General features: G+C 52.4%; 1 protein-coding gene across 1 annotated transcript; it reads right to left on the bottom strand.

Moving 5' to 3' along the window:
• Positions 1–6,419: 6,419 nt before the first annotated feature.
• On the bottom strand, positions 6,420–8,278 carry LOC130022668 (peptidyl-prolyl cis-trans isomerase A). The gene is made up of 5 exons (XM_056113446.1): positions 8,141–8,278; positions 7,794–7,824; positions 7,624–7,712; positions 7,094–7,266; positions 6,420–6,755 (listed from the first exon to the last, which is right to left on the bottom strand). The coding sequence occupies exons 1-5, from the start codon at positions 8,207–8,209 to the stop codon at positions 6,623–6,625; spliced, it is 495 nt and encodes a 164-aa protein (XP_055969421.1). The 5' UTR covers positions 8,210–8,278; the 3' UTR covers positions 6,420–6,622.
• Positions 8,279–27,219: the final 18,941 nt, after the last annotated feature.

The raw sequence follows: 27,219 nt of genomic DNA, 5'->3' as shown, positions 1-27,219 counted from the left end.
ACAGGCCAGCAGGACCCTCTGCAGCTCTCCCGGCCACTTCCCCTGGTCCTCTGGAAACCACCTAATGTCCTGTAGATTAAGAGTGATTTTCTTGTGTTTTGGTTTGTTTTTTACATTGTTTGTATTCATAAGACGTGAGGCCATTGCCCTGTACTTCCTGTCTTCTGACACAGGTCCTACCCAGGTTGGGGTGAAAGGCATGATTCTGCCTTTTGAGCAGCTGTGTAGTATGCACACTTTTGTCACCTGTGGGTGTGTATGTGTCTTTATCCATGGACATTCCCATAGCAGACAGAGAAGATGTAGGCAACTTCCCAGGGCAAGTCAGGGCCCAGAGAGGTAGAGGGTACGGGAAGAGAGGACTTAGTCACACAACTCTGTTCTTGTAGGATGGTGCTGGTGGACAGGACCATGCTAACCAACTGGTAAGGCAGGAAACCGCCCCTCTGCTCTCCAGACATTCTCACAGATGTTCACATATGTGAAAACGCATAGTTTGGTTTTTTTTTGATTTTTGGGTCACACCTGGCCTTGCATAGGGGTTACTCCTGGCTCATGCACTCAGGAATTACTCCTGTCAGTGCTCGGGGGAACCATATGGGATGCTGGGAATCAAACCCGTGTCGGCCACGTACAAGGCAAACGCCCTACCTGCTGTGCTGTCACTCCAGCCCCAAACACATACATTTTTTCCCCTTCATTTTGGGCTACACTCGGCGGTGCTCAGGGCTTATGACTGGCTCTGCGCTCAGGAATCACTCCTGTTGGAGCTTCAGGAACTATATGGGGTTCCGGGAATCAAAGCTGGGTCAAGTGCATGCATGGGAAACACCCTCCACACTGTACCATTGGTCCAGTGCCCAGAGCTGGTTCTTCTAAAGGCCTTCTCCTTGGATAGATGGCTCTATCCTTCACAGGATTGTCTGTTTCTGTCCATAAGGAAACGTTTAGCTCTTCTTAATTTATTTTTTAGTTAGTTATTTTGGTTTTGGGGTTATACTTGGCAATGCTCCAGGTGGTCCTACACTTGGGATCACACACCTATGGTACTCAGGAAACCATACGGGATATCGGGGATCAAACCCAGGTTGGCTGCGTGCAGAGCAAACACCCTACCCACTGTACTATCTCCAGCTGGTTTAGTTCTTTTTCAACTATAAGGCAGGGGAGTAAGTAGGAGCAAGCCAGGAGCAAGCCCAGGGCTGGTAAGAGAGGACTGTAACACGGTGGAGGACAGCACACACTGGCAGGGGGTGGGAACGAAACCCCATCATTGACAGTATTGGAAATCAGTGCTTCAAATTTTAAAATAATTTTGAAGGGCTTTTTTGGGGGGACCACACCTGGCAGTGCTCAGGGCTTACTCCCAGCTCTATATTCAGGAATCACTCCTGGTAATGCTCAGGGAACCATAAGGGGTAATGTAATGTGAGGCGTGCGCATTATCAAAGACATTCGTACTTTGGCTGGAGAGAGTTCAGTGGGGAGGGCGTTTGCTCTGCACTCCTGGTTCAACCCCTGGCACTCCATATGATCCCCCAAGCCAGTCAGGAATGATCCCTGAGCGCTGCCAGGTGTGGCCCCCCAAAACAACAAACCCAAAGATATTCTGATTTATATAAATATCCCTTAGTGGGACAGGGAAGAGGGGGGCTTGTCTTGCACAGGGTCGACGCAGGGTCAGTCCTTGACATCCCATGTGCCGTTCCAGTGCTCCAGAAGTGACTCCTAAGTGCAGGGCCAGGAGTCAGTCTGTGTACATCACTGGGTGCCCCCAAACAAACAAACAAACTAAAGAAATGAATAGGCCTTAGTGAAGCTGAATTTTCTTCATTTTACTTCGCTGCTTGCTGTGCTTTGGCCTGTGGGGCTCCCGCTGGGTGGAGATGTTTGGGAGATAGCATACTGCCTACCTGCTGCCTGGCGGGATTGGCATCGGGCATAGTGCCCTGCCAGGGTTGCTCTCAGCACATGTGGGAGCCTCAGGGCCAGGACTCAGCCTCACCCTTGCAAAGCTTGTTTCTGCCAACACACTGACCCTCAGGAAACCACTATTTTTTCTGCTTTTTGGGTCACACCCGGCGATGCACAGGGGTTACTCTTGGCTCTGCGCTCAGGAATCACTCCTGGTGGTGCTCTGGGGATCATAGGGGATTCTGGGGATCAAACCTGGGTGGGCCACTTGCAAGGCAAACACCCTCCCCGCTGCACTATCGCTCTGATCCCCATTTTGGTTGTTTTTCTATTTAGGGACCACACCTAGACTTAGCCCTGGCTTTGACTTACTCCTGCTCTGTGCTCAGGAATCACTCCTGGTGGGGTTCAGGGACCACATGGGATGCCAGGGATCAAACCCAGATCGGATGCATGTAAGGCAAGTGCCCTCCCCGCTATACCATCACTCAGCCCCTCTGGGCCTCTCTAGCTAGACTATGCTACTAAATGTGCCAGTACTATATTTGCAAGGAGACAGCATGTAACAGGTGTTCCTTTGATTTGCTTTTGGAGTCCCCCCTGGCAGTACTCAGGGGCTATTCCCAGCTCTGTGCTGGGGGAACTGTGTAGTGCCAAGGCCCTCAAATCTGTCTTGCACATTCCAAGTACCCTCTGGGCCTGTAGAGCTTGGCCCCGCTCAGTATCTGCTCTGCACTTCTGTGGAAGTCTTGCAGGTCATGAACCTTATGTTTAATTTCTTTCCATACTGTGTGGCACATTACTAATTTCTTGGAGAAAATAGACTAGCTGTGAGGGGTTGGAGCAATTGCACAGCGGGTAGGGCATTTGCCTTGCATGCGGCCGACCCGGGTTCGATTCCCAGCATCCTATATGGTCCCCTGAGCACTGCCAGGGGTAATTCCTTAGTGCAGAGCCAGGAATGACCCCTGTGCATCACTGGATGTGACCCAAAAAGAAAAAAAAAGACTAACTGTATATGGTCTATGAGGCTTAGTCTGTCCAGGAAAATTTTGCTCATCAAAAGATGCCTGTCTCGGGGCTGGAGCAATAGCACAGCGGGTAGGGCGTTTGCCTTGCACACGGCCAACCCGGGTTCAATTCCCAGCATCCCATATGGTCCTCTGAGCACCGCCAGGGGTAATTCCTGAGTGCAGAGCCAGGAGTAACCCCTGTGCATTGCTAGGTGTGACCCAAAAAGAAGAAAAAAAAAAAGATGCCTGTCTCAGGGCTGGAGCAATAGCACAGCAGGTAGGGCGTTTGCCTTGCACGCGGCCGACACAGGTTCTATTCCCAGCATCCCATATGGTTCCCTGAGCACTGCCAGGAGTAATTCCTGAGTGCATGAGCCAGGAATAGCCCTTGTGTATCACGGGGTGTGACCCAAAAACAAAACAAAACAAAAAAAATGCCTGTCTCAGGGCCAGAGCGATTATACAGTGGAGAGGGGCCTTGCCTTGCATGTGGCCGACCTGGGTTCCATCCCCAACATCCCATCTGGTTCCCCAAGCACCGCCAAGAGCAATTCCTCAGTGCAGAGCCAGGAATAAGCCCTGAGCATAGCCAGGTGTGACCCAAAAAAACAAAACAAAAAAGATATCTCTGTCTGTTCTCTGTCCTTTTTGTAGAATTGAAAATCACTGGACTTGGACTTCTCAAACTGCCACTAGGAGAGTTAGGCTTGAGGAGATGCTGAATATTTTGGGGGGTAGGGGACGCTGAGTATTTAATTAGATTTTTTTTTTTTTGCTTTTTGGGTCACACCCAGTGATGCTCAGGGGTTATTCCTGGCTCTGCACTCAGAAATTATCCCTGGCGGTGCTTGGGGGTGCCATATGGGATGCCGGGGATCGAACCCAGGTCGACTGCATGCAAGGCAAACACCCTACCACTGTGCTATCGCTCCGGCCCCTTTAATTAGATTTTAACAGCATATTTATTAATATCACCACCAGTCTCATTAGAAAAATCTATGAGTACTGGAAGCTATAAAGCTTACAGTGGCAGGGGGCTGGAGCGATAGTACAGCGGGCAGGACGTTTGCCTTGCACGCAGTCGACCTGGGTTCGATTCCCAGCATCCCATATGATCCCCTGAGCACCGCCAGGAGTAATTTCTGAGTGCAGAGCCTAAAGTAACCCCTGTACATCGCCAGGTGTGACCCAAAAAGCAAAAAAGCAAAAAAAAAAAAAAGCCTTATAGTGACAGATACCTGCTTTCCTAAAGTTTCAATTTTTGATGGAAAGTTCAAATTTTATCACTGGCAATGGATGCTTTGTTTTGTTTTGTTTCCCCCTTTTTTCTTTTTTCCCCTATTTTATTTAAACAAAGCAGTTGAAACCTCGGGGCTATTTCGGGAGGTAGGCAGGCCAAGGTCCAGCCTACCGCAGCCTCAGTGGCCAGTCACTTCCCCAACACCACTGCCACCTCAGACTGAGCATCTCAGAGATGCTCACTGAAAACTCTGGGCCTTCTTGGGGTTGGGGTTCCTAGGCGCCTCCCCCCACCTCCCCACACCCTTCCCCCACCATCCCACCACTGCTCAGTTAAATTTCTGTAGTTTCTGGAGCAACTTCTCCAAACCTCACAATACAGATTGAATGGGAATGTAGTGTAGAAGTCAGCTGAGTTCAACTAAAACATTAGCACAGAGGGCCTAATTGGCACCAACAGCTTAGTAAACCCTTAGACAAGGACTTCATGTCCCCATCCCCATGGTGAAGTACAGTTTTCACAAATTTTCTCTTACTGAAGTATTTTTTGACCATTCCACATTAGCCATTTAGTGGCAATCCGTCACGGTCACGGTCCTCCCGTTGTTCATCGATTTGCTCGAGCGGGCCCAGTAACATCTCCATCATGAGACTTGTTACTGTGTTTTTGGCATATCGAGTACGCCACAGGTAGCTTGCCAGGCTCTGCCGTGCGGGCGAGATACTCTCGGTAGCTTGCCGGGCTCTCCGAGAGGGGCAGAGGAATCGAACTCGGGTCGGCCATGTTGGCTGCATGCAAGGCAAACGCTCTATCGCTGTGCTATCGCTCCAGCCCTTTAGTGGCAATAAACAATATAAAATATTGTGGGCTTGCTATGAGGACAGGCCTTGAGGGGTGGTTAGGAAAAAGGAAATAGTGGTGGAGGGAAGGTGACAGTGGTGGTGGGATTGGGGGTGGCTTAATGAATGCCCGTAACAAAGCATCGTGATGCTCAACGTTTTTAAGTGCTTCATGGGGCTGGGTGAGACATTGACTTACTTGCAACTGACTTGCTGACTCGATCCCTGGTTTCAGTCCCTTGGCACCACATAATGGACCCACAGCCCTGCCAGGCCTGATCCCTGAGCGCAGTCAGGAGTCAGCCCTGAGCACCACCAGGCGTGGCCCCAAAACCAAAACCGAAAGTGCTTCAGTTTTCTAGCTCAGTACCTTGGGGCGAGCACTGCAGACAATGGTTTTTCCTGAGCAACCTTGAGCACAAGCAGCTAGCTCACTCACCCAGCAGTGTCTAAGGAAGGCATCACAGGACCTCCCAGAGCTGTCTGGCTGGTTAAGAATCTCATAAAAGTACAGGGCGGGCTCCTGCATCTGAGCATCTGGTGATGCTCTGGGACCTGAGCAAAGCATGACCCTTCAGTCAGAGCCTAAAATCCTGATCTTTAATTCTTGTGCAAATATAGCTGGTTTTGTTTTTCCCTAGTCTTGGGTCATGCTAAGGGGTACGGAGGGTGCCAGGACTAAACCCGTTGAGGTCTAGGCTAGAGTGATGGTACATTGGAAAGGACTGTTTACCTTGCACACAGCCCGGATGTAGTATTCCTGAGCACTGCTGTGACCACAAACAAAACCCACTCTAAGTAGGTAGTGCAGCACATGGCACTGCATGACCACCACTGGACAAGAAAAAGGGCTGGTCACGGTAATGTGGTAATTTCTCCATGTCTGTCCACCTGACAGAGCTCCTCTTCCCCTCATACCCAATAGCGTCTCAGGTGGGTGGAACAAAACCAAAGTATTTAAAACTGAGCAAACCAATCTTGGTGGTCGCCTCTTGGCACCAAATTTAAAGGGAACAGGGTCGGGGTTGGAGCGATCGCACAGCTCTGGTAGGGTGTTTGCCTTGCACGCAGCTGACCCCGGGTTCGATTCCCAGCATCCCATATGGTCCCCCCGAGCACCGCCAGGAGTAATTCCTGAGTGCGGAGTCAGGGATAACCCCTGAGCATCGCAGGCTGTGACCCAGAAGGCAAAAAAAAGGGAACAGGGTCAAATCGCCTCTCTAGCTCCACCATCCATGTAGCACCCAGCCAGCCAGTAGGACACTTGCCTTGCACACCCCGCAACCCATAGCCCCCAAACACATACAATTATTTCCTGAGTGCAGAGACAGGTGTGACCCAAAAGGCAGGAAAAAAAGTGGGGGCGAACCACCCAACACCCCATAGCAAACCCCAGTGCCCCAAAAGCAAAGACAAGTCTTACTTATTTTTTATTTCATAATCATAAAACAACTCTGCAATCCAGCTAGACTTGGAGGGAATGGGTGTAGGAAACAGTGGAACCGAGAGAACCGCAGGGATAGCAGGGGACCAGAGGGCATTCTGAGCATGTGAGGGACAGGGTGCTCTCCTGAGCTGCAGAAGAAAGGAATGGTCTGGTGGTTGAGAATGAGCCTTTAGACTTGTCCACAGTCGGAAATTGTGATCTTCTTGCTGGTCTTGCCGTTCCTGGATCCAAAGCGCTCCATAGCCTCCACAATATTCATGCCCTCCTTCACCTTGCCGAACACCACATGCTTGCCGTCCAACCTGAGAAAGAACCACTTGAGCGATCAGAGGGGCACGAACCAGGCAGTGGGCAGGGCTGGGGATGTGCCTCAATGCTGAAGCCATGGTCCCCCGCGAAGGCCAAGATTTGACTTTAAAACCCGGAGGGGGAGTTAAGCCCCACAGGCAGTAACAGCACACTCATTCCCCGGCCTGGCCCGGCAGATACCAGCTGCACCCCCAAAATGCCTTCTGAATGGCCCACCAGCCAGGAGTGACCCCAGGGCACCACTCCCGCTGGAAAGGGCCAATAAAACCAGGGCTCCTAGGTTCCAGCACCTCCACCTAGGGCTCATCCCAGACAGACCCCTATGCCTTACCACTCAGTCTTGGCAGTGCAGATGAAGAACTGGGAACCATTGGTGTTGGGTCCAGCATTGGCCATGGACAGGATGCCAGGCCCCGTGTGCTTCAGGATGAAATTCTCATCGTCAAACTTCTCTCCGTAGATGGACTTGCCACCGGTGCCGTTGTGGCGAGTGAAGTCCCCTCCCTGGAAAGGCAAGGTGCCGTCCTGTCATTCTCAGCAAGGGGACTGGCCGGAAAACAGCCCCAGTCTGAATGACCGGTCACCCCAGGTCCAGAAACAAGGCTAGGGAGAGCAGAAGGTTCCCGCTGGGCCAACGGCGGGGTCTGGCCCACACCTTCCAGCCCGAGCACCAACTGCTGAATCCTTGCTCGAAAGGTCACCGGGAGGGGGTCGAACGCCACGGCCAGCCTCCTGCGGGCGCCTGCGAGGCCGGCTCGGGAAGCCACACCCTGAGCTGACCACGGCCCGGCCGGACCCGCGGCCCCCGGCGGGGGGGGGGGGGGGGCGCCGTGCCCGCCTTCCACGTGGCCCGGCGCGTACCTGGCACATGAAGCCGGGGATGATGCGGTGGAAGCAGGAGCCCTTGTAGCCAAAGCCCTTCTCGCCGGTGCTCAGCGCGCGGAAGTTCTCTGCGGAGAGGAGGGCCGCGTCACGCGCGCGCGGGGGGCGGGGGGCGGGGGTGGGCGCTTACCGGGCGCGGCGACACTGACCTGCCGTCTTCGGGACCTTGTCGGCGAACAGCTGCGGGGGAGACAAGCGGCGCTGCCGTTAGCCGCGGCCGGCCTTTGTCTGGGCGCGAGCACGTGCGCCCGCCGGCCCCGCCTTTGTCCGCCCCCGCCAAGATGGCCCCGCGCCGGGAAATGGCGCCGCCGCCACGGCCCGCGGCCCCCGCCCGCCCCGCGCCCCCGCGCCGGGAAATGGCGCCGCCGCCCCCGGCCGGCCCCGCGGCCCGCCCGGCCCCCACCGCGGCCGGCCCCGCGCCCCACGATTGCGCCAGTCGCCCCCGCCCGACCCCACGGCCCCGTGCCCCCGGCCGCCCGACCGGCCCGCCGCCCACCTCGAAGGACACGCGGCCCAGCGGCTCGCCATCGGCCGCGATGTCGAAGAACACGGTGGGGTTGACCATGGCGGAGCGCGGGAGCAGCGGCGGCGGCGTCTGCAAGGCGGCACGAGCCCCGCGCCCGCCCCTTATAAAGCCGGGCCGAGCCCCGCCCCGGACGGTCGCGCGCCTCGCCAGCGACCAATCGGAGCCGCGGGCGCGTCGGAGTGACGGTGCGACCGGCCTATGGGCGAAGACGGCGCCAAAAGGGCGGGACGAGCGCCGCGCGTGCGCACTGACGACGCGGCAGGTTCCCGCCCGCGGGTTCCGTCGCGCTGCAGCGTGGGCGCGGGGGGCGCGGGGGCCGCGGGAGGCCGCGCGGGGCGCGGGGACTTGCGGCCCGCCGGGGGTCGGGGTGCAGCCCGTGGGAGGGTCCGGGCGGTGGGGGCGGACTGCGCGTGCCCTCGCGCCCCTGCAGGGCGTCTCCCCATTGCGCAGAGGAGGCAACTGAGGCGGACGCAGGCCTCAAGGTCGTGCGGCCGCCAAGGTCGCGCGTGTCCCCACCACGCGACTGCAGTCCCCACGCGGCCGAGGGAGCCCAGGGCGCTGGACACCAGTTCTCTCGAACTGCGGCTGAGACGCAGCGTCCCCCGCCTCCCCCCCCAGCGGTTACGAAACGCTGCCCAAATGGCCTACTTTCCGAAAATACCCCGCACCCATCTGGCCTCCCGCAGCAGCCGCGGGCCCGCACCGCCGCGCCTGCCCCTGCCCGGGCCTCTCTGCCCGCCCCGCGCCCCCGCTGCCCTTCGCACGCACACGCACTTCGGCGCTGTGGGCCACGCCCGGGGCTGCTGCACCCAGGGATCCCTCCTGGCGGGGACGGGGTACCATGGGATACTGCCATGCTAGCGCCCTACCGGCTCTACTATCCCATTGGCCCCGTTTTGCCCTTTCTCAGTGAAAGACAAAAGCCACAATTTAAAAGTGAAGACCTTGAGGCCACATGACTTAATTGCTAGGGAGAAAGCAGGACTGTGGCTGTGGGTTTGAATCTGGTGTGTGTTTAGTTACAGTATTCACAACATTACATAATTTCTGTTTAAATTCTAAGGTTGGGGTTTTTTACTGGAGGGGTGGGGGAGTGTAGGGACCACACCTGATGATGCTTAAGGTTTACTCCTGGCTCTGCACTCAGTAATCATTCCTGGCAGTGCTGGGGATGGGGGCATATGATGTCAAGGGTTCGAACCCAGGTGTGTGTGCGCTCACTGTCCCCACTCTACCCACTGTACTATTGCTCAGGCCTCGTAAGTTTTAGTTTCCTAACTGCAAAGCCATTGTAGGGTTATAAGAAAAAAAAACAGGACTCACTGGATAAAGCCCAGAGTCTGACTTATCACTGGCTACAGGGTCCTACGAATGCTGAAAATCGAGACCCTAGTTTCTTGTTTTCTCCACAACTCGACTGTTCCTGTTTTACAGATATTGAGAGGTAGATTTTGAGTTGATAAATAGTTTGAGCTGAGTAATCGCTGATTTGTGTAAGCAAAGCCGGGAAATTGAGCTTTTGAAACTTTCTGCATCGCCCACCCCTTGCAGGTCACAATTTGCCTTCAAGTGATAATGAAAAAGTGACCACTTGAAGCCCACAGGCATAAGTGTCCTCATCCTCTCTCCATCCCCTCAAGCTTAGAGCAGTTCAACTGTGCTCAGAAACAATGGTGATAAAACCATCCTTATGAGTTCTCTCGAATAGTCTTTGGAGCGCCTGGAGGTGGAGGCAGCTGAGGTTGGGGTGGGGAGCCCCTAGGGTGCTGGAAATAGACACCCTGCCCCCTCCACATCCTGCGCTGCCTTGCTCCAGAGATCTCTAACTCAGCTTCCTCCCAGTGAAATTTGTAGGTGCCAGAGATGCTCAGCAGGTTTAAATGAGTGCTCAGGAAGGGATTGCTGTTGTGAAATGTCGCTAGAGCGGCCCAGAATGTGCCTGAAATCCTGAATGACCTAGACAACAGGATTACCTAGATGACTGGACGCCAGCAGGCCGCAACACCCTGACTCCTGTTTTACGAACTCTCTTGATTTAGACTCAGTGCAAATGCTTACCCATCCCCTTTATTAAAAAGGCACAAAAGGAGGGGCTGGAGCAATAGCACAGCAGGTAGGGCGTTTGCCTTGCACGTGGCCGTCCTGGGTTCGATTCCCAGCATCCCATATGGTCCCCTGAGCGCCACCAGGGGTGGTTCCTGAGTGCAGAGCCAGGAGTAACCCCTGTGCATCGCTGGGTGTGACCCAAAAAGAAAAAAGGCACGAAAGGAGGAAAGTTTTCTGCTTTTCTCTGGAATCCTGCTCATGGAGCCCCCTCCCATCATTCCACAGCCTCTCTGCTTTCTCTTCCCTTCCTTTCTCTTCTCTTCATGGAAATCTTTTTTTGAATTCGGCCTTTGAACTCCATTCCTTTCAGTTTTGATGCCTGAGCGCCTGTGTCCCTAAAACAGGAGAACCCATTCACAGCTCAACTGGGTGTGGTCCCATCAATCAAATAAACGGTACAGGCCTTCAGGTTACCATCAACAAGACCCGGAGACACAGGCATGCAGTGTATTTGCTCAGGAAAGAAACGGTACCAGAGCCACTCCTCTGCGCTTCCGTGTGTTATCTGAACTTCCTGAGGCAAACCTCAGCAGGCTGAGTCAAGTAGATCCAGCTGCATGCAACAGCTGGGAGTGCTGTTAGCAGCCCGGGGAAGACTCATTTTGTGCAGATAGCGTACGAAAATCGAAGCTTACGCCAGAAATGAGTAAGAGGGTATAGAGTGGGAGACACGGGGCCCTGCAGGCCCTCTCGGGAGAAGGTCTCCCGCATGCTCTGGCCTCCCTCTCATGGCGTCTCCCCATCTTGCTTCTGCTCCTGGAACTGCTGGGTAGAAACTGTCCCTGTCAGTGACTTCCTGCTGCTCGGCTCCAAGGGTGTTTCCAGGCTGCATCTTCCTGTCCATCTGTGCATTAGCCACCTCCTGCCTCTGCCTCTGTCCTCACTGCCCTCAGCCTCTCACTCTGTCCTACCACAGAACACATCCACACAGCTCTCCTGGATTGGGTCACATGGTTGATCTGGTTTCATTCAGACACACGCACCTGGGAGCCTTCATTCATTCCCCCCTCTCAGATTCTCAGCTGACTTCCGATGGGGGAGGCTTTTACTTGATTGTTTTGGGGAAAGGGTGAAGCCACCCCAGTGGTGCGCAGCGCTCAGGCAGTGCTGGGGAATAAACCGAGGCTTCCACATGTGGCCAGCCTTGGGCCACCTCCCCTAGAGCAAACTGGGCCAACCTCCATCTGCAGTCGCGGCGGCCTCCATGCTGGGTCCTTAGGAAGACGCTTCGGACGGGCTCTGAAGAGCAAGCACAGCAGGTAAGGCATTTGCCTTGCATACAGCTGATCCAGATTCAGTTCCTGGTATCCCATATGATCCCTGAGTCCCACCAAGAGTGATCTTCGCACACTGAGTCCAGGAGTAAACCCTGAGCATTGCCGGGTGTGGACTGAAAGCCAAAACATCAGACACACAAAAACCCTCCAGGGAGCTGCACGACACCCTCCAAGCTTCCCCAGCTCTCCCCGGGCCCCAGGGCAGCGCATCTTTCACAGTCGCCCTTCTCGCTGACTGTTCGGCCCAGCTTCTCCCAGTTAACCCAGGAGAAGACCTTGGCCTCAGCACGCCCAAGAAGCCCCCTGCTCCAAAGTTTTCTTTTTTCTTTTTTTAATTAATTAATTCTTTAATTACACATGTAGATAGAGCTAATCTCTTAGAATTCCAGAAAATTATAAATCAATGATAATTAATAAAGTAAATTTTTTCCAAAACCTATAAGTAGACATATTTATATATAGGCATATCACTTAATCACTTAATCACTTAATCCCCATTATTCATCGATTTATTCGAGCGGGTGCCAGTAACGTCTCCATTCATCCCGGTTGCGTGCTAGCGTAGCCCAATGGTATCTGTTCGTTTTAGGAACATGTAGAGCCTCAAACCGATCATTTAGGGTCTTGACGAAGAAGTCTGACCATCTTATAGGTGGGCGTCCACGTGATCTTTTGATGTCTCGTGGAATCCAATCAGTAATGGCTCTAGTCCAGCGGTTGTCTGTAAACCTCATTACGTGTCCAGCCCATCTGATTTTTGATGTCTTGGCAAATGAGACAGCGTCCCTGATTCTTGAGCGTTGACGAACATCAGAACTCCGGATTCTATCTCTCATTTGAGTGAATCGTGATATTCCAAGCATAGTTCTTTCGATTCCTCTTTGAGAGACCCGAATAGTGTTCTCATCCTGTTTTCGTAGGGTCCAGGTCTCTGAGGCATATGTTAATGCAGGAAGAATAGTGGAATCAAAGAGATGTGCTCGTAGCTGGAGGTTCTTTGTCCTTTTAGTTATTTCTTCAATGCTCTTGAAGGCATTCCAAGCCGCTCTCTTCCTCCTGCGCAACTCAGGTGCCAGGTCATTCATCATGTTGATTTCTCGACCTAAGTATATATAACTGTTGCATTCGGAGATGGTGGTTCCGTTGAGAGCGAATGGAGCGTCAGGAACAAGGCTGTTTCTCATAAACATTGTCTTCGTAAGATTCAGCTGTAGTCCGACCTTTCCACACTCACAGTCAAAGTCCGCAAGCATTTGTGCCGCTTGGCTGATGTTTGGTGTTATTAGAACGATGTCATCAGCAAAGCGGAGGTGGTGTAGTTGTCGACCATCTATCTTCACTCCCATGTTTTCCCATTCTAGTCGTCGCATGATGTTCTCGAGGGTGGCACTGAAGAGCTTTGGTGAAATGGTATCACCCTGCCGAACCCCTCTCTTGATATGGATGATTACTTCTTTGTAGAATGGTGAGATCTTGGTAGTGAATCCGCAATAGAGCTCACGAAGGATCCTGATGTATTGAGTTTGTACGCCCTGATTGGCTAGGGCTTCCATGACCGCTTCCGTCTCAACAGAATCAAAGGCCTTCTTTAAATCAATGAACGTTAGACAGAGCGGCATCTTGAACTCCCGAGCTTGGTTATTGTGTGGATATGGTCAATGGTATTGAATCCTTTTCAAAATTCAGCTTGTTCACATGGTTGTCCTTCATCTAGTGTTCTGCTAATCCTATTCAGGATGACTCGAGTGAATAGTTTGTAGATGACAGACAATAGGCAGATTGGGCGATAGTTGCCAATTTTTATACATTATAAAAATTAATCTTATGAGTAATTATTTGCTAATATATTTTAAGATTTACTACTTCCACTACCCAGCCGTCGCCACACTCCAGGACGCTTTCCGGACCCGCGCGGCAGCTCCGGCCGAGACCCACGCACAACTGAAGACCCACAGAACAAGATAAGTGGAACTCTCTGAGACCTTGGACTCCAGGCTCGGCGGACCCAGGGACAGAGCTTCTCTGCTTGCTCCCACCACCACAGGTGACAAAGGGATTCTAATCAGGAGCCCCACCCTACCCTGCCCTGTCTGCTTCCATCAACCACCCAGGGATCGAATTGTGCACAGGAGACCCACCCTACCCAGATAAATACCCCACTGGCAGATTTCCACTCTCAACACTACTTCCACTACCCAGCCGTCGCCACACTCCAGGACGCTTTCCGGACCCGCGCGGCCGCAAGCGGCCGCGTGACACATCATAAGACACTAAATACCCATCTTCTGGAATTGTCGTACCATATTTGATAGGGTTCAAATATGGTAACACCTACAAGGGTGATTAGAGGTCACCCCAAAAGCCTCTATACCTCTCGGAAAGACTGGCAAGCTACCGAGAGTATTCCGCCCGCACGGAAGAGCCTGGCAAGCTATCCGCTGTGTATTCGATATGCCAAAACCAGTAACTACAACTGGTCTCATTCACCTGACCCTGAAGGCTTCACCGACATGGCAGCACTGAGAAGGATGAGAAAGGAGAGGCCAACAAAATCTCAAGGCCGACCTAGGCTGCCACAACGAAGGAAGACAAAAATGATCGTCTGTACTTTCAATGCACGTACGCTAGCATCAGATGCATCCATCGAGGACCTGATGGTACAAGCGCGAATGATCAAGTACGACATCATTGGTCTGACCGAGACAAGAAGGCACAAATCTCACCATGCCGTTTTCGACACCGGAGAAGAATTGTTCCTCGGAATATGCGATAAAAGAGGTGTTGGAGGCGTCGGTGTCCTTGTCAACACAAACTTGGCCAAGAGCATTGATTCATTCGAATGCCTAACAACCCGAATCGGACGTTTACATTTGAATAGATGTGGCTCACTGCCTGCAGTTTCTATCTTCGTTGTCTACGCACCAACATCTCATTATGATGAAAGAGAAATCGAGAAGTTCTACATGGAGCTAGAGAAGTTCTATAAAGAAGACCACACCTTCTACAAGATCATTGTGGGTGATTTTAATGCCAAGATAGGACCGAGAAGATCAGCTGAAGAACTTCACATCGGGACCCATGGCCTAGAATGGAACGAACAGGGTGAGAGACTGTCTGAGTTCATCATGTCGACCAAGACCATTCATGGTAACTCACAGTTCCAGAAGGCAGAATCTAAACGATGGACATGGGAGTCTCCCGGTGGACGATTCCACAACGAAATAGACCACATCATATTCAATCGACGGTTTTGCCTGACTGATGTCGCTGTTGTCCCAAAATTTCGAACGGGATCGGACCACCGTCTCCTTCGTGCAAAATTCTACTTCACAGAGCGGGGAGAAAGGGCTGCAAAGTTCAAAAAGAGAACTCCCAGAATGACCACCAACTGGGAACTCTTTGGTACTATTGCGGCAACATGGGAAGATGCCATTGTTGACAACATTGACGAGGAATACGATCGACTGGTTCAGCACCTCCATGAATGTGCGAGGAACGCCAAGAGAGAGATAGCCACAAAAAGTCGCCTATCTTCGAAAACTCTTGAGCTAATTCGCCAGCGTGGTTTGGCGCATGCCTCAGGCAACCGCAAGCTAACGTCCGAGCTTGCAAAGCAGTGCAGAGATGCGATCAAGGAAGACCTCAAAGAGAGAAGAGCAGAAGTACTGGTAGATGCAGCAGAAGCCGGGAAAAGTATTCGTAAGGCCCGCCTGTCCTTCGCCAACTATAAGAGCAAGATGACTGCCCTCCGACGTCCTGATGGATCCATCACATCCTCCAGAACGGCAATGGAGAAGATTATCCATGACTTCTACTCAAATCTCTTCGATAGCCATGTCCACTTGCCAACATACCAAATTCCACAGGATGGGTATGTTGTTCCCAACGTTCTCCCCTCCGAAATCTGACACGCCATTTCGTCGGTAAAGAAACAAACAGCACCCGGCCCAGACAAGGTCAGACCTGAACACCTGAAGAACCTGCCGTCAGTACTCATCAATACACTGGCTCGGCTCTTCACTCGCTACCTGTCTGAATGCAAGGTTCCGTCCCAATGGAAAACCAGCAGGACCGTACTACTGTTCAAGAAGGGAGACATCTATGACATTGGCAACTATCGCCCGATCTGCCTATTGTCTGTCATCTACAAGCTGTTCACTCAAGTCATCCTGAATAGGATTGGCAGAACACTAGATGAAGGACAACCATGCGAGCAAGCAGGGTTCCGCAAAGGATTCAGCACCATCGACCATATCCACACGGTAACCAAGCTCATTGAGGTTTCTCGGGAGTTCAAGATGCCGCTCTGCTTAACGTTCATTGATTTAAAGAAGGCCTTTGATTCTGTTGAGACGGAAGCGGTCATTGAAGCCCTAGCCAATCAGGGCATTCAAGCCCAATACATCAGGATCCTCCGTGAACTGTATTGCGGATTCACTACCAGGATCTCACCATTCTACAAAGAAGTGATCGTTGATGTCAAGAGAGGGGTGCGGCAGGGTGATACCATTTCACCGAAACTCTTCAGTGCCACCCTCGAGAACATCATGCGACGACTGGAATGGGAAGGAATGGGAGTGAAGATAAATGGTCGGCAACTACACCACCTCCGCTTTGCTGATGACATTGTTTTAATAACACCAAACATCAGCCAAGCGGCACAAATGCTGGCCGACTTTGACCGTGAGTGTGGAAAGGTAGGACTACAGCTGAATCTTACGAAGACAATGTTTATGAGAAACAGCCTTGTTCCTGACGCCCCATTCGCTCTCAATGGAACGACCATCTCCGAATGCAATAGCTATGTGTACCTAGGTCGAGAGGTCAACATGACAAATGACCTTGCACCCGAGCTGCGCAGGAGGAAGAGAGCGGCTTGGAACGCCTTCAAGAACGTCGAAGAAATAGCTAAGAGGACGAAGAACCTCCGGCTCTGGGCACATCTCTTTGATTCCACTGTTCTTCCTGCATTAACATATGCCTCAGAGACCTGGTCCCTACGCAAACAAGATGAGAACGCCATTCAGGTCTCCCAAAGAAGAATAGAAAGAGCTATGCTTGGAATATCACGTTTCACTCAAATGAGAGAACGAATCCGGAGTTCTGACATCCGTCGACAATCAAGGATCAGGGACGCTGTCTCATATGCCAAGGTGTCGAAAATCAGATGGGCTGGTCACGTAATGAGATTTAAAGATGACCGTTGGACTAGAGCTGTTACTGATTGAATTCCACGGGATGTCAAGAGACCGCGTGGCCGCCCACCTACCAGATGGTCAGACTTCTTTGTCAAGATCATGAACGATCGGTTTGAGGCCCTCCATGTTCCCGGAGCGAAGAGATGCCATTGGGCTACACTAGCACGCGACAGGGACAAATGGAGACGTTACTGGCGCCCGCTCGAGCAAATCGACGACTAACGGGAAGTTAAGTGATTAAGTGATATTTTAAGATTTACATGAAATATATAAGTCCTATAAGTGTAAAATTTATTAAGAGGAGAGTTAGGAAAATATAAGGGGAGAAAATGAATAAGTCTCTAGAAATAAAAAAGTATGTTTTATCCTAAGAAAACAAGTAGTAGGCAGGGTCACACCCACCAACTGGCCCCCTGGAGCTGTGTAATCCCATCAACAGCCAAGACTCCGAGACTATAAAACCCAGCTCCAGGAAGCATCTTATTATGACATCTTATTATCTCTTTCTTACTTTGGACAAACTGGCAGGCTACCGAATGTAACCTGCCCACACGGCAGAGTCTGGCAAACTCCCCATGGCGTACCCAATATGCCAAATACCAGTAACAACGATGGGTCTCATTCTCCTAATCCTGAAAGAGCCTTGAATCTCAGGGCTAGGACAAAGGAGACGTTACTGGGGCCTGCTCGAGGCAATCGACGAACAACAACAGGATGGTCGTGGTCGTGGTCGTGGTCGTGATTAATTAATTCATTTTTTAAAATAATCTAGAAGTACTGCTATTTGTTCAGCCATTGATTAAGCTGTTTGAATTGGGCATGAACTCCACATTATTTTTTTATTTTATTGTATCACCGTGAGATAGTTACAAAGCTTTCATGTTTGAGATTCAGCCATACAATTATGAAACAACCATCCCTTCACCAACGTACATTTTCTACCACCAAAGTCCTGAGTATCACACCCCTCACATATATACACATCGCAGTCCTCACCCTGCCTCTATGGCAGACAATTTCCCCAATACTCTCTAATTTGGGGCACTAATTTTGCTCAAATTTTCCCACCACCATTCAAGCCTACCTCAGGGGCAGACACTAAATAATATATTTTCCATAGCTCATTTTGAATATCATGAGAGCTCAGATGGAGGCGATTATAAATGTAAATTTCTATATTGTAAATGGTTGGGTTCCAGGGACATCTCTGTATGGCACTAATCCATTTTCAGATTCATTTGGAAGCCTCTCGGCCAGGGCTGTTGGTGTGCTTAGATGGCATCTGGAGGCAAATTGTGGGCATGACAGCCAGTCTTCTGGGCAGGTGGTGACCCGGGGAGGGACAGTCCAGGTCCTCTGCCACCATGCGTCCTGGAGATTTAGTCCTGAACCCGCATACCTGGGCCTTGCTTTGAAAGCTCTTGCTCACCAGGATTCCATCTGGAGTAGATGGGGAGACTGCACCTGCTCCATATGGGGTGCCCTGATGATATTGACTTGGTATGGGACCCGGAGAGATCTCCGGCGCTGTGATGTCATCTGGAACTTGCTGCTGTGTCTCTGGGCCAGGGCTGTTGGTGTGCTAAGATGGTACCCAGAGGCTAATTGTGGAGATGACAGCCAGTCTTCTGGGCGGACGGGGACCCGGGGAGGGACAGCCCGGGTCCTCTGCCACCATGCAGCCTGGAGATGTAGTCCTGGAGCCCACATACCTGGGCCTTGCTTTGAAAGCTCTTAGTGACCGGGATTCCATCTGGAGTGGGCAAGGAGACTGCACCTGCTCCATCTGGGGTGTCCCAGTGATAGTGGCTCAGTATGGGGCCCGGAGAGATCTCCAGCACTGTGGTGTCTTCGAGGACCTGCTACTGTGTCTCTGGGCCTGGGCTGTTGGTGTGCTAAGATCCACATTACAAAATTTTCAGCAGACTATATCTTGGTGAAGTCCATCCTGAGATGGTGGAGTCACGCTTGGGGTATGGTGGCAATTTTGGACTGTGGAAGCAAGTGGCTGCTGGAGACTCTGCTTGGGTGGGCACAGGCCAACCCGCGCCCTCCAGTTTATTCTGAACTGTTCAGCCATGTATGGGTCTGAGCTTAACTGTGGCTTTTGATCTCTTTCGAGATTTATTTAGGGCTCTCTGAGGTAAGGCTCCGGCAGCCGAAGACCTCCAAGACCAGCCGCCACCATGCTGAGACCGCTCTCCGCACACATGAAGGTACTGGCAGAGGGACAAAGCCACGCGGGTTCCGGAGCCGAGACCTCCAAGCCTACTCGAATTGGAGTCGAGCATCTTCCACCCAGATCCTCCAAATTCCAGTAGGCGGGGGTCACACCCACCACCTGGCCCCCTGGCGCCGTGTAATCCCATCAGCGGCCAAGACTCAGAGACTATACTATCGAGATCCCAGAACCGCGCGGCCGCATTTGCGGCCGCGCGACATCTTATCAGAACTTTTTTTATGACATCTTATTGTCTCATTCCTACTTTGGACAAACTTGCAGGCTATCGAATGTAGCCTTCCCACAGGGCAGAGTCTGGCAAACTCCCCGTGGCCTACCAAATATGCCAAATACCAGTAACAATGATGGGTCTCATTCTCCTAAAGAGCCTTGAATATAATCTCAGGGCTAGGATGAAAGAGACGTTACTGGGGCCTGCTCAAGGCAATCGACGAATAACAGGATGATGAAATGAAAATGAAATGAAATGAAATGAGGTAAGGCAATAATAGAGCTTAAAGGGTGGCGCTGGAGTTGGTTATGGGGGTGACTGCCAGTTCTTCCATGTGTATTGGGAAGTGGGGGAGGTAGCCCATCCCAACTCTGAGTGGGCTTGTATAGCTGAGCCGGAGGAGGTTTGTGGGTATGACTCCCCCATACCTAACTCTTGGCCATTTAATTTCTGGGTAAACTTGTTCCCAAGTTGTTGGGAAAAGGCCAAAGGCACAGTGGCAATTTGGGGGTATCAGGAAGCCTAAAGGTAACATCAGGCTGCTGATGCACTCGCCCCGCAGGTACAGGTTGACCTGTTGGCGGCACCATACCCCCATCCAAAGTTTTCCAGTGACCAGCTTTTCAGACTCAAGGGCTGACCTTGCTCCTTCCACACTCAGTGTCTTGTTCTCCTCTCCCCTTTGCAGCAGCTCCGAGCCCTCTCCTGGCCAGCCCAGTGCCCTCGGGACTCTGCTCTGGGAAGCTGTCACAGTCACCAAGTCTGATCCGTGTCAAATATTCTGCTGCATCGAAAAGTGCACGGGGGGAGTCTGGAGCAATACTACAACAGGTAGGGCACTTGCCTTGCATGTGGACAACTCAAATTTCAAAACTGGCACCCCTTATGGTCCCCTGAGACACTCCAGGAGGGATCCCTGAGTAGAGAGCCAGGAGTAAGCCCTGAGCACTGCTGGGTGTGGCCCCAAAATAAAACAAAGAGAGAGCGGGGGAGGGGGGGAGAAAGAAAGCAAAGGAAAGAAAGAAGGACGGTAGGAAGGAAAAAAGAAAGACGAGGGGGAGAGAGGGAAAGAGGGAAGAAGGGGCTGGAGCAAGAGCACAGTGGGTAAGTTGTTTGCCTTGTATGCAGCCGAGTCAGGTTTGATCTCTGTCACCCCATATGGTCCCCCAAGAACCACCAGGAATGACCCCTGAGCTAGAGCCAGGAATAAGTTCTGTGCACTGCTGGATGTGGCCCCAAAGCAAACGTGGAAAAGAAGAAAGGAAGAAAGAAAATGCAGAGTGATTGCCTACATTGGGTAACAGATGGCCATCAGGAGGTCAGCTCTGGATGATGCCCCAGTGGGCCACTAATTGCGGAACACCTGGCTGCCAGGCTTCAGCAGGGCCCACAGCCTCTGGATGGTCATCAGTACAGGAATTCAGGCCAGGGGAGACCTGGGCAGCTGGGTTGCAGCCTTTGCCTGTGGGAGCCCCAGGTTCCATCTCTGCCACCACATGGTCCTTTGAGCATTGCTAGGAACAAATCCAAAGCAAAAAAAAAAAAAAAGCAACGGGGCGGGGGTATGTAGCTGACGAGAAGAGACTGTGGATAATGTCATTGTTTTACACACAGCTAACCTCAGTCCACTCACTGACCCCCATAGGGCCCCCCCCCCACTGCAGTCCCACTGGGAGTGATCCCTGAGCACCACCAGCTATGCTGCTCGTGTCCCCAAGAGAAAGAAGGTGGCTTCTCCAGCCGCAGTCAGCGGCAGGACAGGAGCCGATCTCTCCCTCCTCACCCTCCCCTCTGCGCCTACCCAGGTCCTGCTGGCAGTGCCCTCCCCATTGCTTCTGCATTCCCTAGTTTAGCATCTCCCTGCAGTGGGTCTTCCTGCCCACAGTTCAGAGCTCTGCTTCTCTCGCTCCCCCACCGCACACAGCCGTGCTCCCCACGCTGCCCCCTGGGACTAAAAAACCCAGTGGACACCTTTGATGGTTGCTGGTGCTGCGACAGCCTATCTCACTCCTGCAGGAGTCCCTGCAGCCCCAAACTAGACCCTTCCATTGGCTGTGGCTCAGAATGGCAGTCCAGAGGTACTTCCAGCAGGACGGGCAAGGTGGGCAGGGGCCAGGGACATATATAGGGGCAAGACCTTGCACACAACTGACCTGAATTCAATGCCTATCGCCACATCCATATGGTCTCCTGAATCTTGCCAGGAGTGATCCCTGAGCACAGAGCCACAAGTTGGGGGGGGGGGGGGGCGGGGAGGAAGGGAGGACCAGAGCCATAGGACAAAGAACAAGGCACTTGCCTAGAATACAGCTATCCTGGGTTCGGTCCCAGCATTATATGTGGTCCCCCAAGGTCACCAGAAGCCTGAGCTCAGAAGGAATAAATCCTCAGCACCCCCAGGAAACAAAAATAAAATAAAAAGAAAACTTGTGCATAATAACCAAAATCTCAGCAGGCACCCACAGCATCCTGAGTAACTGCACGAACCTGGAAGCATGTGTGTGCGGCTTAGGGCACATCTGCACGTGTGAGGAATGGCTGCACACATTCAGGATGCCCTGGGACCTGGGGGGAGGAGGAGAACCAGCTTGAGGGGGACAGGATGAGGATGTGGCTCTGTGACCCACTGACAGTGGCCAAAGGCTGACATGAGCAGCTACTCTGATTACTCACTGCACCTGAGTCTGAAAATAGTGATTTCTGTGTGTTTGTTTTGAGGCCACACCCTGGCTCTGCAATCAGGAATTACTTCTGGTGGTGATCCAGAGATCGTATGGTGTGCCGGGGATTGAACCTGAATCTGCCATGTGCAAGATAAACGCCCTCCCCGCTATGCTATCACTCGGTTCCTAGACAGTGATATATTTTTCTTTCATTAATTTTAGGTATGCATTTTTTTCTTTTTGGGTCACATCCGGCATTGCACAGGGGTTACTCCTGACTCATGCACTCAGGAATTACTCCTTGCAGTGCTCGGGGGACCATATAGGATGCTGGGAATTGAACCCAGGTTGGCCGCGTGCAAGGCAAGTGCCCTACCCGCTGTGCTATTGCTCCAGCCCCTAGGTATGCATAGTTTTATTGAGGTCAAGTTTACATACCATTAAATCCACTTGCTTTTGGTTTGGGGGGTGTTTGTTTGCTTAGGAGTGACCCCAGCCAACCCTAACAGTGGTCAGGGCATGCTCCTGGCTCTGAGCTCAGGGATCACGCCTAGTGGGGCTTGGAGGACTATATGAGGTGCCTGGCGATGCACAGGGGTTATTTCTGGCTCTTGCACTCAGAAATTACTCCTGGCAGTGCTTGGGGAACCATATGAGATGTTGGGAATTGGCTTACTTGGGTAAGCCACATGCAAGGCAAACACCCTACCCACTGTGCTGTCACTCCAGTCCCTGGGCACTTTTTAAAAAAAAATTTAAATTTTATTTTCATAAAGTTGTTCACAATAATTGTGTACAGTCAACATTTCAACACCAGTCCCACCACTATTGCACCTTCCCACCACCATTATTTTGAATTTTCCCACCATCACCCAAGCTTGCCCCACAGGCAGATGCTAGATAATTTATTTTTTATTGCTTGCTATGAATATTATGAGATGTTGTGCAGCAGCAAAAGTGCACTCCTGGAATTCTAAAATTTTTTTAAATATTTGGAGTCTTTAGGCGTCTCTGCAGTGTGCTGCTCTCCTCTGAGATTCATTTTTGAGTCTCTGAATCATGACCATTAATGCGCTAAAATGGCTTGATTTTGATCTCTTTCGAGATTTATTTATGGGTCTCTGAAACAAGGCCAATAAATGAGCTTGTGTGGCTGAGGTGGTTTGTGGGTGTGGCTACCACATACCTAATTTTTGGCCATTTAATTTCTCGGGAAACTTGGTCCCAAGTTGTTGGGGTCTGGCCAGAGGTACAGCTGCACTTTTGGGGGTATCAGGAAGTCTGAAGGCTGGTGCTGTACAGGTTGGTCTGCTGGGTGGCACTGTACCCCCGTTGGGTGCTTTTCATAATCAGAGCACTACAGTTTTGATTTGCATTGTCTTTGTTTTTGTTTTTTTGGGGTCACACCTAGTGGTGCTCAGGACTTTCTCCTGACTCTGGGTTCAAGAATAACTCCTGGGGGCTGGGGATTGAACCTGACCCTTGGTTTGCATGTCTTATTGATTAGCGATGTGAACATCTTGTACTTTAAACTATTTGTCAATTTCCTTGAAAGACATTTCTGTTCACCTCCTTTTGCTCATTTTTAGTTTTTATGGGTCATACTTGGCAATGCTCAGGGGTTATTCCTGGCTCTGCACTCAGGAGTCACTCCTGGCAGTGCTCAGCATAGGAAATGCTGGGGCTCAAACCCGGGCTGGCTGCATGCAGAGCAGGTGCCTTACCCACTGTGCTAACTCTTCGGCTCCTCTTTTCTCATTTTCAAATTGCTTTTTTGTTGAATTCAAGAACTATTTGTACATATTCTAAATATTCATAATTTATCAGGCATGTGATCTGCAAATACTCCCATTCTCTGGGGTAGTTTTAAATTTTGTGTATGCACTTTTTGGTTGTTGTTTGATTTGTGGGTCACACCTGGCAGTGCTCAGGACTTACGCTTGGCTCTGTGCTTAAAGATAACTCCTGGTGGGATCAGGGGGGTTTATACAGTGCCAGGGAAGAGCCCTACCCATGTCCTGTCTCTGTGGCCCCCTGAGGACAGTCCTCTTCAGAGCCACTGCCTGTGTCCACTTCAGTTATCACATTCACTCCATAAACCACCTTGGTACCAACCCCGCATGGCCTTTAGTGACAAACCATCATCCTCTAGACTGGAGACAGACTGGGAGTATTACCCTTTACCTCAGGCTGACTTGGGGAGCACCAAGAAGGCCTTGATTCACCAGATGGTCAGGGGACAGAGAGACATTAAACAGCCCAAAATGTCACCTGGGCCTGCTGGAGTCCAAGGGAGGTACAAGAGGCTTGAGAAACTCACTAAACCCACCCTTTCACCTCCCCTGACTCTAACCCTACTTTTAATCTATCCTAACCCTGATCCTAATGCTACCCTCGACCCAACTAACCCTAACACTTAGTGCAGCCAAACCCTCGCCCCCTCCCTAACCCCTAACCCTAACATTAACCCCAATGCTACCCAACTAACCCTAACATTAACCCTACCTTAACCCTACCCTAATCCTAACTAGAATCCTGGTCCCACCCTAGACCTACCCCTGCCCATATCCTGACCCTTGAGTGGAGCTCAGGGAGTCTGTGAGGGAGGCCTGCCCAGCTGAGTTGCAGCACGTGAAGGAGCAGCAGATGGGGAGACCCGCTAGCTGTTGGGTGCACCCAGAGAGCCTGGGCCACACAGGCACGGCCAGGCAGTTCTGAGAAGCTCTAGAGTTCCTAGGGGCTGCGTTTCTGCCCTGCAGGGGCCCTGCTACTCCTGACGGGGATCCCAGGGTCCCCATTCCAGCCCCACAGAGGAGCTGGTGCCTCCCCCCCATAGCTGGTACTACTGGGCACTGCCTCCCTGGGCCTGAAGCATGCCCAGCAGTGCTCAGAGGCCATTCCTGGGGGTGGTGCGGGCAGCCTGTGTGCCCTGCTGGTGCCCACGCTCACTGAGCTTCCCCCACTGCTCCAGCCATCAACCCTGCAGGGAGGAGGGCATGAGGGGCCCACAGCTGAGCCGCTTACCAGGAGAGGTGTTTTCCCCCAGCGCAGCCCCCGGGACCACTGGGAGCACTGACTGCAGAGCTGTCCAGCCTCAGCTCGTGCAGGGCCACCGGGGTCTGCTGGGCAAGCACACGGAGCCCCACAGCCTCTGGGTTCTGGCACCGAACTTCAGACAGGGGCTAGCTCAGGGCCTGGGATGGCAAAGGAAGAATAAAATAATTTTTTAAAGTTTTGGGGCTGTACTAAACAGTGCTCAGGAGTTGCTCTCAGCAGGGTTTGAGGGATCGTGAGGTGCCAGGAATAGAACCTGAGTCTTCTGCCTGCAGGCTCGGCCCTTTTCCTGGCCCAGAAGATTTCTTCTCTTTGTTGTTTGGGCCACACTTGGCAACACTCAGGGATCACTCCTGGCAGTGCTTGGGGGACCGTATGGGATGCTAGGATCGAACTGGGGTTAACAGCGCGCATGGCAAGTGCCTTATCAGCTGCACTATTGCTCTGGTCCCTGTAATTTTACATTTTTGTTTTTGGGGGGGCCATGCCTAATGAGGCTCAGGGTTACTCCTGGCTCTGTGCTCAGGGATCACTCCTGGTGGGGCTCGGGGGACCCAGGCCAGGCCATCTGTGCAAGGCAAGCACACTACCTGCTGGACTCCAGACCTCCCCTTTCAAAAAAATTTTTGGGGTCATCCTGTAAATAGGGGGGACCTATGGTACTGGGGATCCAACTGGGATGTTATGTTATAAAACCATGGGTCATCTCCTCAGCCTCCAGATCTCTTACAGCTCTTTTTTTGGGAGGATGCTTTGGGCCACACCTGGTGATGATGCTCAGGGATCAGTCCTGGCAGGGCTTGGGGAACCATCTGTGGTGCCAGGAGTTGAACCTGCGAGCGCCTTACCCCCATATTCTCGCCACTCTGGTACGTTTCCCAAAGTTGCTTTCGCACGCAGCCTGTGTCAATACATGGTCTCAAATCACAGCTACATTTGCTTCCTTGACTCTGGTCATTAGAGTGTTCCTGAATTTCCACAGATCTGCCAACCAACCTTCTGGTTTCATTAGGGCCCTCTGTTGTGGTGGGGAAGGTGTTCTGTGGAAACTGCCACATGACCCTGGCCACTATTCCATGCGTACTGTGTGTCTTCCAGGCTGGGGGTTGCTGAAAGGGCTCAAACCACCCAAATTCAATTTGCATGCTGCAAGTGGGCCAAAAACAAAACTGAACAAACATTCTGGGGCCAGCGGATGGCTCAGAGGGCTGGGGGCCAGAGTATATGGGGCCCAGGCTTGACCTCCACAATTGGAGGCTGCCCCAATCACTGCTGAGTTACCCCGCACCTCCCTCGCTGTTTGCTCTGAGGGTCAGGAGGTCACAGACACACTGACAGTTTGACAGTTTCTAAGCCGGCCCTGGGTCTCCGCAGAACAGCTGCGAACTGATTCTTCTGCTTCATGTCTTTTGTGGGGTGGGGGCCACACTCGGTTCCTTAAGGAACTGTATGTGATGCTGGGAATCGAACCCGGTCACCTGTGTGCCCCCTGTCCTGTCTCCAACCCCTCTGCTTTATCACTTGAACAAGCACGCCTGACCGCAGGGTGGACCCCTGGCACTACCTACTGCCAAGTGTTCTCTAGGCCTCAATCTGTCTCTGCAGGTCATGATGCCCAGGACAGGTGGCCAATCCTCTGTATGCACATGGCCCCAGGCTCCAGCCCACATTGCGTCAGGTGTCTGGGCTCTGCCCTTTGTCACTGTCTTTTGATGCCAGGGGTCTGAGAGTAGCTGGCAGCCGTTGGCTCGTCCGCACTGCAGCCAAACTTGGAAGGTGCTGGAGACACAAGGATCCTCACTCAGCCAGCTCCTGGCCAGCGCGCAGGCCCCAGCCTGCCTCCCCACCCCAAGAAAGGCCGCACCCTCGCACTCCACCCAGGATGGCTGTAGATGCGGGAGGCAACCCGCCAGGCCTGTCCATACTCCTGGCCCCCATCCTGCTGCAAGTGCGCAGCTCAGCTCAGAAAAGCTGCAGCCGGTTTCCTGGAGGGCGAGGGTGTGCACCATGGCAGCCCCAGGGCCAAAGCTACCAGCTGCCGGCACCACCCAAGGTACGGCCCAATACACACCCCCAACCCACTGACCACGGGGCTCAGACAACCCGACCCCCAGGCAGGGACACTGCCAGCCTGCAAGGCACCCCCGTGACGGTGACACAGAGGTAAATGTGTCACCAGACCCGTGACACGTCACCAAATAGCTCTCTGGTGGAAGCCAAGTTGGAAAATTCCAGGGACAAAGAAAATGCAGCCCTGGGTGGGACTAGCCGAGCCGAGGCTGGATGAACTCGGAGCCC

Source organism: Sorex fumeus, unplaced genomic scaffold, assembly GCF_029834395.1.
Source record: "Sorex fumeus unplaced genomic scaffold, SorFum_2.1 ptg000020l, whole genome shotgun sequence".
NCBI lineage: Eukaryota > Metazoa > Chordata > Mammalia > Eulipotyphla > Soricidae > Sorex > Sorex fumeus.
This window is presented reverse-complemented; position numbering and strand designations above follow the sequence as displayed.